The following is a 12175-nucleotide window of genomic DNA, read 5'->3' as shown; positions in this document are numbered from 1 at the left end:
CCTCTCCCTTTACATTTGAGCAGAAATCTAATCAGCCTCCTTTGGCTGACAATCATCTTTGCTCTCTTGTTCTGTACTGCTGCACTATAGCTTGCTGTTCCTGGGAGATAACTGTATTTGTTAAAAACTAAATTGAACTTCAGAAAAAACAGAAGAATCAGTTCTAGCTGGCTTTGCTTTTCTAAAAAAAGTGCCATGTCAAAATCCACATCCCAAATTACATCTGAGTTGGCAGTGTCTCCCTTTCAGAGAAAACTCTTTGCAGCACTGCTAACCTCTCTCCACATGCCGTTTCAGCTTTAGCACAGTTTTGACTCAAAACAACACTGAAAGATAATGGTTATGTAAAAAAACCCTCAAAAATGTGTTTAATAAGCCAATAGGCATATAACCTAAGGAGCCCAAACACTAGATACAAGAGATAAAACCCACTTTTTCTTCCCCCATAAATATAACTTCAGTGCAAAAGCCTGTCAGTAGGCATGGCAGTCTGAAAAATAAACCCAGTGATCTGATTAAACACACAACATATTTTGATGTGAGGTTATGAACACCACATCTTCACACATGAAAAAGGTGGAGAAACACCATCTCTGTTCTGCAAGAGACTCAGCATAAGCCAGCTGTGCTGCTCCTCTCACTGAAACACTGCAAAGGCAGGAAGAGTTAAAGTCTGTCCTCTGCAGAACATTTCATCGATTGAATGGGGTTGAAGCCTTTTGCTTCCTCTTGAAAAAAGGCCACACGAATTCACAATACTTGATTGAGAAAGCAGTGAGGATCTGAAGATCAGAGGTCAGACAGGTTGCTTTTCTGTACTTTGCAGGACCTAGCGTGGCAGCCCTACAATCACATCAGCATTTAGCAACCAGAATCCCCAAGGATCTCTGAGTCTGGGGTACCCTGATGATGCACTGCTGTTCAGTTCTTTCCAAAACTTGTATCATGATTATGCTCAGAGCTTGAGAATGACGCACTTAACCATTTAGTTCTTCTTAAAAGCAGCTGATCTGCCTCAAAACAAGGATCACTGGGTCAAAAGCTTTTCTAGCACTGGAGGAGGCCTGACTGAAAAGAAGCAGCAAATCTGATATGGTAGAAGGACATTTGTGTGTCCTCTTAGATAAGGTTTTCATTGATCAGATAATGCCTAATAGTTGCAATGGGAAAGATTAACAGAAAGCACCATGGTAAAGCACTTTTGATCCCTTTTGCTTAGTACCAGAAAAAAATATGTAACTTAGATACAAAGGGGGAACTACTGAGGGGTCATCTCACTTGAGAACTGTCCAACTTCTGTTTTCTTAATCAGTTCCTCAGATCAAAACTAATTATTCCAGAGCCATCACAACATTTGTTTTTCTGATGAGGAGCAAAGACTCACCCATTTAATACTCAGGTTAAAGTTAATCCAACATCAGTCATCTGGATGTATCTCAAAACAAATATCCCTATGAGCAGAGCACACCAGACTGGACTTGCACTCCCTCAAGGGGCTGGCAGGTAACCTTGCCATTTATTATTCACAAGGTATAAAAAGGATGCTTTTCAAATAAACAGGAATCAATTGTTGCCTGCCTCAAAAAGCATCCAGCCATGCACTATTAAATCTTACTTAACACTGAGGTTACGGAATCAGATCCTAAACTGTGCATTTGGAGGCCATGGATTACAACAATAAGCTGTGATTAAGCTGAGTATCATACACTCGTGCTGTTAAATACTTTTTATATTAAAATTTTAATATATTAAAATGTAGGTGCAGCATCCAAGCAAATTAAAAAGGAATGCCAAGAGGTAAAATCTCCGTAAACCTGAGCCTACCTCATGTCCTTTCAGTTTTGTTCTGCAAATTCGGAGCAGAATAACTGCACAATAGTTGGTTTGGCAAACTCAAAATTCTGGGAGCTACTATTTTGTGCTAAGGTATCTTAGGATATCATTAAAAGCAAACACAGAAGAAGAATTTCAGAGAAGACATCTGAAATACCCCGATATGGCTGAATATTCATGAGTTCACTATGTGGCTGAACCAGTGTCTGAGGTCAGACCAGACACTGCCAAGCATTTAGGCACCTGACTCTCTGTGAAGACAAAGGAGATCACATTTCTTTAAAAGTTTGGGCTTTGATGCCTTCAAGGGAAGGAGCAAACTGCACAGAAAGTTCTGCAGTTTCTAAAAAATGTCAACATTTTGGGTTATCTAATCTCTGAAATTTGCTCCACAACCAGATCGTATGGCACTTTTGAATACAGGTCCTCTAGTTTGCCTGACAGCATTCTGCAGCTCAGTTATGTGCGACACAACGTTACAATGTAGCTTTTATTACCTAAGAAAACAGACAGTAGAGATATGTAATCATGAGAAGATTGAGCAGGCTCATTTCCTGAAGTTTATTTCCTGCTTGTGACAAATATTTACTGTCAAGTGTTTATTACTTTTACATTTGGATTTTTTTTAATACTTTATTGAATTAAAAATACCACATTACCATTGGCTAGAAGAGGAGACAGCTGCAGTTGCCAATAATTTCTACAGCTAATGCCAATGACCAGTGCCAATTTTTTTTTTTTGGTTCATATTTTTGTAGACAGCTTTGAGACTTACGAAAACAAGCATTCTGCAGATGAGGCAGGAGAAACACAAAGGTGAAAAGATCACAAGCTTTGAAGGTTTAAAACTTAAAGCTGATCATTTCCTCTGAAGAATTTCTTTTTTCACTGCCTTCAAACCCCATCTCAGAGCAGCGTAACAGAATGCAAATATTTACTTAATGGTGTGCAACATAAAGCTTCACAGTGTGAATGCTCCTAAGATATCTGTAACAGAAAGAGACTTCTAAATAAGCAACTGCAAATTGGTTTTAATCTGCTGGAGTGCTACAGGGTTTTTCATTAGAAAGTACTGTGAAGCCTTCACAAAATATGCTTTTCTCTGGAAGATACTAAACAATGGAGGAAAAGGGCATAATTTACCCTGTGTTCTAATGATGTCAAGTAATAAGACTGGTGAAAAAATCTTTTTGAGACACAAACACCTGCTGATTCTTACAGAGAAGAATGATGCCTGTTGGCTTGTTACACTGGCAAGCAACTTGTTCCTGAAGCAATTCCAGACTGGACATGCAATTTGTGCATGAGAGCTGCTGACCACCTACCAGTAGGCTGACATTCTCATTAGGCACTGGGCTGTCCAGAAACAGAATACTTTTTATTATGGCGAGGGAAAATAGCAAATAACTGTTCCAACAGCAGTCAAGCTGGGCAACACCTACGCAAGTGGAAGAACTTGAATCACCCTGGGTAGATCTGGGATTTTCTTCACAGATCTATATTCTAATACTTTGCTTCCAGTACAGTAGTCCTGGTGGTCTTGATGGAGCTGGAAAACACAACCTACCAAGATTCTTTTCTTGTTGTTTCATATTAGCTAGTTTTCAAATCCAAAACAAATAAAACAGCAAATGCAAAGCTAAGAGCACGTTCCCAGGACTCGGTCATGTTCCACAGTTTCAGTAATTTGGCATTGGGAAACCTCAGTTAGCATTGACTGTTATTTCCTTTGTTAACACTGATTTAAGATCCCAAGACTGTTCAGAATGGAAATAAGAGACAACTGAAGAATACAAATGGCTAGTTAAAGACAGCAAAATACCTGGCAGCTCCATGCCTGTCTGTATAGGACAAAATGCTGCCAGCTGGTGCTGGTGACAGGGCACAATGCCTTGTGACTTTCTTCCAGGTATTTCCAAGGCCACATTGGAAGAAAGCATTTCTCCACTCCCTATTTGAGGTGGGATGTGGACAAGCTCTGGTCAGAATAAAGACACCCAGTTACGTGCAAGACCTTGGGAAAAGTTTAGCTGTCTGAACTGCAGAGGAGGTCAGGCAGCTTCATCCCAAATATGATCTACTTCTAGAGACACCAACAATCAGCGTTTCCATTTTGCCAACCAACCATGTGATGTAAGCCATTTTGCACCCAAATCCTGACTAAACGTCACACTGCTTAGAAAACATATTTGTGGCTGCACACATCTCTAAAAGGCCTCATCAAACAATCAGTCATTAATATTTTCTTGCCACAAGAGTTAGAGTCAGCTCCTAAGAACATTGTAGCAATTTGAAGGTGAGGTCTACTGAAAGATCCAGACAGTCATCTAAGCTGACTCTGGAAAGCAGGCAAGCACTCTTCTGAGAACAGACTTTCACCTCAGCTGAACTTCCAGCAAAACAATCTCTATGGAGTACTGCAGCAAAACACTGTCAGAAAGGAACTGTTCCTAAATAAAGAGCAAGTACAAACAAGAGTTTTTCTGGGTCTGCTCTAGGAGATTAGTAGGACCAGTGTGGGAAAGGAGGAGGGCTGTGTAAGTTTGTGCTGTTGACATACAGGTCAGTGTGAGTTTGATGACTGCTTTTCTATCAGCAGCACTGAATATGCTGAAAACCCCACATAGTAGTTCTGAGGAAAGTACAGATTTTTTTTCTTCCCCAGTGCTTAATAGCTTTACATCAACTTACCACCTTGTTTCCAGGTACACCTCATGAGCTCTTACCTCCATATTCTTACAGAAGGTAGCATTGGTCCCAAACAGTATCTGGCACTGTTCATCAGCACTGTAGTGCATTCCAGGCAGTTTGTGAGGGAGCCGCACTGCATATTGGCTTCGAGGGTCTGTTACCAGCAAACAGGTGCTGACCTTGGACCTGTGGAGTGTGAGAAGTAAATATGCCTGCAAGGGAAAGCACCTTTGAACTGGAGTATTAGATCACTGCTGCTGAGAAGCAATTGTCCCCTGTTTAACAGGGAATCATGACTGCAGGTGAAAAACAGTGATGATTTTCCCCAGTATATATCCGGAAGCCTTTGGAGCATTGAAAATTATGGATAGCAAAGTCCTTAGGAATTCATCTCAGGCTCCAGATCTCAAGGGAGAATCAACTATTCACATCATCCTGGGTGAAACATTAATCTAAACTATTCCTAAAAACTAAGACTCTCTTCTGTCCTCAGGATATCTAGTCCAAAGCTTCACTAGCCTTACAACAACAACTAGAAAGTCTTCTATCATGTCTCACCTGAATTGCCCTACCCAAATTTCAAGCCCTTGACTTCTTTTCTGATCCATCACAGACATCATAGAAAGATTTTTCCTTTTGCCTCCATGGCAATCTTTTACAAATTGGAAGATTGCTTTGACATCTCCTATCAGAGACCAGAGTGAGTTCAGATCAACTTCTTCCCTTTGATGTAACAGTAGATACACATTTTATTTTGATTATTTTCATTTCTCTCCCACCTCTGATCCCCAGAATGGGACATTTTCCATTCTGGATCCATTTCTAGCAATGAAAGCACTGGCCACTGTGCCAGACACTGCCAGAGAGCTGCACTGTAGGATCAAGATCACAATTACAGAGTTCAAGCAACTCTAGCACTTGCCATAGCGCATAAGAGTTAACAAGCAGCAAGCCAGAAATCCTTCCTGAGCTGCTGAATGTGATGAACTGAAATATGGATCCAGTGGAAAAGAAGTTTATATTGAACTGATTAAGACCAACACTCATTGAGGAGTGAAAAAACACATCCCAATTACCTACAGACAAAGTAAAGTTTCTGTAAAATAAAAGCTATTTAATAACAATTATGACAGTAAAAGCCACAGAACAAAGCTGACAGAATCCTTCAGAGGAGATTTTTTTCAGGCCACCTACACACAGATTTCTGTCACATCAGGGGCATTTTTTTGTAAAGTGAAGATGATCTGGGTTTGTTTTTAAGAAGCTATCAGTACATTGATTACTGCACATAATTCTTCTGCCTCTCCATAAACCTTGGCTTCCAAAGGGCTACTGTAATGGAGACATATTCAAACTTGTACACCTTACTGCCATGTGCACACACACTTTTCAAAGTCAAATTTAGATGTTCACATTCAAGTAACACATTGGGTTCTTGCTGAGAGGTTTTTTTGATAATAAGCACAATCCTTACTTTAGGAAGTTTTCAAGGTCATCGCGGCTGCATGAAGACCAGGAAAGGTCACTTGGGTTCCTGCCTTTCACCCACTCTCCAGACATAATATGAGACCTCCCTGCACAGGACTGATGATCATCATCGTGGCTCATTCCCATGCTGTGTGATTAAAACAAAACAAGACAAAAAAAGCCATGTCAAATTACAATGCAGATTTCTAATTAGACTGAGTAATGACCCTTTTAGCAATTAACAAGTCACAGGACCACAGAACTGTTTCAGTTGGAAAAGACCTCTAAGATCCTCAAGACGAACCATCAGCCTAAGACCACCACAGTCATTAAACCATGTCCCACAGTGCCATGTCCACACATTTCTGGAACACCTCCAGGGACAGTGACTCCACCACCTCCCTGGTCAACGTATTCCAGTGCTTGGCCCAGTCAAAGCCAGGGTGCACATTTAATACAGAACTATTCATCTGCTGATCTGGGCATGCATTTCATGACTAAACTATAGGTTCCCTTAATTTATCAACTGCCTTAACTTCACAAAGGTTTTAGTATTAGCATGTCTGAAACTTTTAAATGTACTTCTTCACAGAACAAAGAATGTCAGGGGCTGGAAAGCACCTCAAAAGACCATAGAGTCCAAATTCCCTGCCAGAGCAGGATCAGCTATACCAGATCACACAGGAACACACCCAGTGGGTTTTGAATTATCTCCAGAGAGGGAGAGACCGCAACCCCCCTGGGCAGCCAGAGAGTGTTCTGTCACTCTCAGAGTGAAAAAAAATCCACCTCATGTTTACTTGAAACTTCCTGTGCCTCAGCTTCTACCCATTGCCCCTTGCCCTGTCATTCTTACAGACTTTCTTACTAGATGTAACTACCTGAGGATCCATGAGATGTGAACCTGTAGAAGTGATGCAGCACAGGTGAAGAGTATCTGCTAGAATATTGAGACTAATATTTACTGAAAATGTTGTATTGCTTTCCCAAATCTAGAGGATATGGCCCCTATAATCACAGAATCACAGAAACATTTCGGGTTGGAACAAGCCCCGCAGGATCACCAAGTCCAACCTAGAACCCTACTCTACAAGATTCACCTTAAATCATATCCCTAAGCACCACATCCAAACAACCCTTAAGGACATCTATGGTGAGTGACTCTACCACCTCTCTGGGCAGCTCATTCCAGTGCCTGACCACTCTCTCCATGAAAAACATTTTTCCTAATGTCCAGTCCAAACCTCCCCAGTCTCAGCTTGAGGTCATGTCACCTTCTTCTGTCTCCAATTACCTGTGAGAAGAGTCCAGCAGCAGCCTCTCCACAGTGTCCCTTCAGGTAGTTGTAGACAGCAATGAAGTCTCCTATCAGCCTCTTCTTCCTCAAACTAACCATCCCCAGCTCCCTCAGTCACTCTTCATATGATTTATTCTCTATGCCCTTCCCCAGCTTCATTGCCCTCCTCTGGACTCACTCTAGCACCTCCAAATCTCTTGTATTGCAGTGCCCAAAACTGAACACAATACTTGAGGTGTGGCCTCACCAAAGCCAAGTACAAGAGGACAATCACCTCCCTATTCCTGCAATCATACTGAGAGAATGGGCAAAGTAATATTAGAGATGGGCCAACCTTGTTGTGCCAGTGTGAATTTGGAATGACTCTACTGTCAGGGAAGACATTTCTCTAAATTTGTGCTATTGTACAATCTCTCATCTAACTTTGAAGCTTTCCTGAGTGGTTGGTTGGATCAGATGACCCCCAGCAGATCTTGGAGGTCTCTTCCAACCTGGCTGATTCTATGATTCTATGATTCTAACCCAACTTAGCCTATGGCTCTGTAACAGCAATGCTCAGACAGGAGCCCGAGGCAGGACCAAGTGCTCATTTCTGCAATCACTGTTCAAACAATGCCCCATGCCAGTCTCTGCAAGGACAGAATGTGACCTGCTCAGCAAAACAAACCATCTGAACAAACAGCAGATTGTGCAGTATAAACATACATGGAGGAATTCAAACACATTCAAGTGAGGATTTCAAAAAGTAGTCAGAAAAGTATTACTTCCACCTCCATCCAACTTCCCATGCAGAACATTTCTATCTTTAGTGGAATCTCTACCACTGGGCTGCCACAACAAATCACTGTTTGGAATAAATCTCTGTTGCCACTATAGAAAGGTGAGACTCCTCTGCTGCAGATAAACCTTTGTGAACAGCCTTCATGGTGGCAAAAAATGACAACGGATGTGATCAAATTCATCTGGTACACCAGTGAAATATCACAAGTCCTCACCGGTGGTCCTACACTCAGTCCATTGTGTCAAGCTGCCTGGTAGCAAAAGCAAGTTCAGGTTTATCCATCCTACTTTGGAATGATCACTAAACTTTTCTTTTTAATAAAACCATACAGAATAGTAGCATTTTGAAATGTTAACAGTCTGCCTTTGATTCCAACACAAAATGGTAAATGGCCTTCAGACAAAAGATGCCTTGTATGGCCAGTGTCACTTCCAGCAAAACACAGTCACCAGCTTGGGGCTGAAAACAGAGATCTGCCTTCAGACTCCAGCTGGTCAGACTGTGCAAGCCAGGAGCAGTCCCCATGAACATGGTGTTGGACTCCTTAATCCACGCTATTTCTCCACAAATCAGAGGCTCCTGTTTGCTTTCTGATTGTGCTCTTGGCTTTGCTTCTCTCCAGTTTTGGGGATACAGCTGTTCAAAGCCTGAACACAAACACACATTTCTAGTTGCAATGAACCAAAACCAACTTCAGCAGTTTGATAATTATGGCTTAAATTAAACTGCTATCCATGCTATTTTTAGCTTAAAGTGAAGATTATATAGTGCAGTCTATTATTTTAGGTTCATCTCCAGGGACGTTATTATTTCTAGCAAAACTACATTTAACACAATTTTTAGACTCAGAAGTTCATAGTTATTCTTGTTTTTAAACCTCTGTGGGTTTTGAGCACAGCAGAAACATTAACATCAAGCACATTTTGTTTGATGCACGCAGGAATAATTTAACAGTCTATTAGTAACTCTGACTTCAAAACAGTAAAGAGTGAAATTCCTACTCTGCTGAAGTGAATGGGAGTTTTGCCATTGACTTCAATGGAGCCTGGATTTCTCTCCAAATATTTTATCCATGTTTTTTTCTACACAGAGAAATCTCTTCACATGCTACAAAGAAAGTTCCAGCAGTATTCTTCCAATGCAAATAAGCCAATCTAAGGGCCATATTGCTAAAAGTCAGGAAAGGAAGAGTTTTAATTACCATGAAGTAAAGAATGTAAGCATGCTGGCAATCTCCCAGATGAAAGTCTATCCCAAAATGCCAGTTCAGACGGCTTGTGGGCATGCAGTAGTCCGGCTAACTCTTCTTATAGAAGCAAGGCAGGTTTCCAAGGTTTCTTTCAGCTTGCCTGCCTTGTGACTGCCACAGTGCTGACACTCAAAGTTTGGGTCCTTAGTTTTCTACTCTGTCAGGGCTTCTGCAGGATAGGATTTGGCAGACCTCCCATTTTGGCAGCTTCCTGAGCAGCCTCCTGGTCGGCACCTCAGCTGTTCCACTTAAAAGAGATGAAAACAAACCATCTTCCTGACTTCCCAAGTGTTTTAAGCTCCCTGATTTTATCTCTTTCACAAAAGACCAGTGTTTGGTCTAGAGTCGTTAATTAAGAAATGCCTTAGCTTTCTGATCAGCTTCATTCCTTTGTTAGATTTGTTGAAAGTGGGATTTTTTCGTTAGCAAACAACAAGAGTAACGGTTTCTAATTAGTGCATTCCTGTCAGCTTTATTTTAAACCTGACCTCACTAATGCTGAGGCTAACATTCATTAGTCGGCTTTGATTTCACAGGGGGTTTAAGGCAGATAGAATGTGTTTTCTATAAATACTGAGTGAGAACCCACATCTCAGAGTTATTTACAGGCTGCTTCTGAAATTCATTCAATCCTTACACGTGTGGAAATCGACACCTTTCTGAATCACTCCTGATTTCTCAACATAAATTCTCTAAGAAGTCACAATGAAAGGATTGAGCCTGAGCTATCAGTATAAAGCAAAAGAGCTCTGCTAAGTCAGAAGAACCAGGCGTTTATACTAGCTTGGGATCTGGCCTCAAGGTACGCAGGCAACCTCCACTGGCCTCTCTGAGTTTCTGGTAGAATGAAACCAGCAACACCTTTGGAACCTGTTTTAATTGGCGGTGCAGAACTTTCCCAGCATCTACTTTGCCTTACAATGATTCAGTTGAGTAAAGGATTAAATGACCTGCAGGACTAAGCCATACCCTAGCATGCTAACACATTGTTTTCTGAAGTTCAAGGGTCTCCAGATACATCAAAGGGATCGGTCTTTCCTAAACACACAGTAAATGCCATGCTGATTCTTTTCACTAACGAATCGTCCCCCTCCTTTTAACAGAAATAAATCGAACAGAGCATTATGTGTTTGTACCAATCAGCAAAGCAAGCCCTGATTCAGTACTTTGCATTTCCTTTGTGATCATCTAATTGTACCTGATATTCAGAAGTTCACATGGAATTAGAAGCAGATAATCGGTCTCTTGAAATATTCTGCCCTGGGAAGGAGTTCTATTGCACATGAACGATCTTGAAAAAAAGAGCTGATAAAAATGGCTCTAAGAAGTAGGAATGTCAAAATGTTGCTACATCACCCTGCAAACTCACTGTCCTCTGTGCTCTCCGAGTCACAACCGCCGATTTTATCAGGAGTAACAAACACATGCTGCATGTTACCCTTCACACCACAAAGCCACCAGAGCCATCAGAAAAGAGCAGGACTCAATTTCCCATTGTGCTGTTACTGCCACAGTCACTAGCTTCATTCTAAGCAGAGTGAATTTTGGCCCTCAGTTCACTGCATTCTCCTCCTGAAGACAATGAGATTCCACAAAGGCAAGCAAGAACAGCTTAGACTGTCAGCTCTTTCATTCGATGTTTATTCAGAGTAAGCACAATGGGACTCTAGTTTCACACTCCAGCTTCTTTTCTAATATAAATAATGCATTAGTTATCAGTCAAAGACACTGAGGCGTCACCGAAGGTGTCCTGCAGCATATTTATTGTTGCTCATCATATGCGAGTCCAGAAACAAGCTGACTGACCAGTTTGAGTTCAGACCGTTAACATAATCACAGCATGGTGAATTTTAGCAGGACTCACAGGGAGGCAGCAACAACGGATCTCTTTGATGCTGCTTTTTGTGGAACGAGACTTTAAATTAGCATTGCTATGAATAAAAACTGGCATGTAGTCTCTCAAAGCCCTAGCCCCTCTGGAGTCTGTGCTCCCTTCCATGACACCCTTCTCTGTCAGAGGCTACAAATTAGAAGTGGGTCAGGACGCCAGAATCACAGCCTGGGCCTGAGGCAGCCAATTTCTCGTGTAACCTTCTTAGCTAAATGCAATTAACAGCCATTTGTTTTCCCACAGCAATGCCAGATAAATGCACTTGCTTTGTTTGTCATTAGCAGAGCTTCTCCTTTAGACAGTTAATGTAACTAAACGGCTCTGTTTACTCTTGGAGTGTTTTCCAACGTTTCCTGTTATTCTTTAAAAGCCCGAGCCAAAGCGCACCAAAGCCTGTGGAAAGCCTCCTCCTGCCTTCAACACACTATGCGTTGCACCTCCAAGTTCTTAAGGTCATGTATACAAATCTTCATCAGAGCCACCATGACTCTCAATAGGTTTCCCATTACAAGCTCCAAATCCCAGTTAAAGGATAACACCAAAGGCTGGGGTAAACTGATTTAGGAGATGCTTTAAATTTTTTCAGCAGCTGCAGCTTTGTGGCTTGCAACAGACCACTTAAGAACTCCCCAGGATGATTATCATGCACTCCCTCTCCGGTGGGGAGGCATAACAAAGCAGAGGAAAGAAGCACGTCTGATAGAAAATGCCACCAGCAGTACAAGAAGAACTTTTCTTCAGGAAAAGGCAGAAAGAGGGTAGCAAGTGAAAGAAAGGATTATGAAAAAGGGAACTTGAAAAAACCACACCCAGAAGAAGAAATAGAATCATAGAATGGTCTGGGCCAGAAGGGACCTCTACTGGTCACCTAGTCTGGTCCCGATGCAGTCAACAGGGGCATCCCCATTAGACCAGGTCACCCAGACCCCTTCAAGCCTCACCTTGGACGGCTCCAGGGAATGGGCC

The 12175-nt window shown here is 41.7% G+C and overlaps 1 protein-coding gene across 4 annotated transcripts in view; it reads right to left on the bottom strand.

The window, feature by feature from the left end:
* ADAMTS17 (ADAM metallopeptidase with thrombospondin type 1 motif 17) overlaps nt 1-12175 on the bottom strand; it is a 184500-nt gene that overhangs the window by 84776 nt on the left and 87549 nt on the right. For all 4 annotated transcript variants that reach the window (XM_064158003.1, XM_064158005.1, XM_064158002.1 and 1 more), the window contains 2 exons: nt 5999-6139; nt 4560-4710 (listed from right to left, as the gene is read on the bottom strand). In XM_064158003.1, coding sequence (XP_064014073.1) covers nt 4560-4710; nt 5999-6139 — 292 coding nt within the window. The remainder of the gene's footprint in view (nt 1-4559; nt 4711-5998; nt 6140-12175) is intronic.

The sequence above is a fragment of the Pogoniulus pusillus genome, chromosome 17, assembly GCF_015220805.1.
Source record: "Pogoniulus pusillus isolate bPogPus1 chromosome 17, bPogPus1.pri, whole genome shotgun sequence".
Classification (NCBI taxonomy): Eukaryota; Metazoa; Chordata; class Aves; order Piciformes; family Lybiidae; genus Pogoniulus; species Pogoniulus pusillus.
The sequence above is the reverse complement of the archived record's forward strand: the minus strand, read 5'-3'. Positions and strand labels throughout refer to the sequence as shown.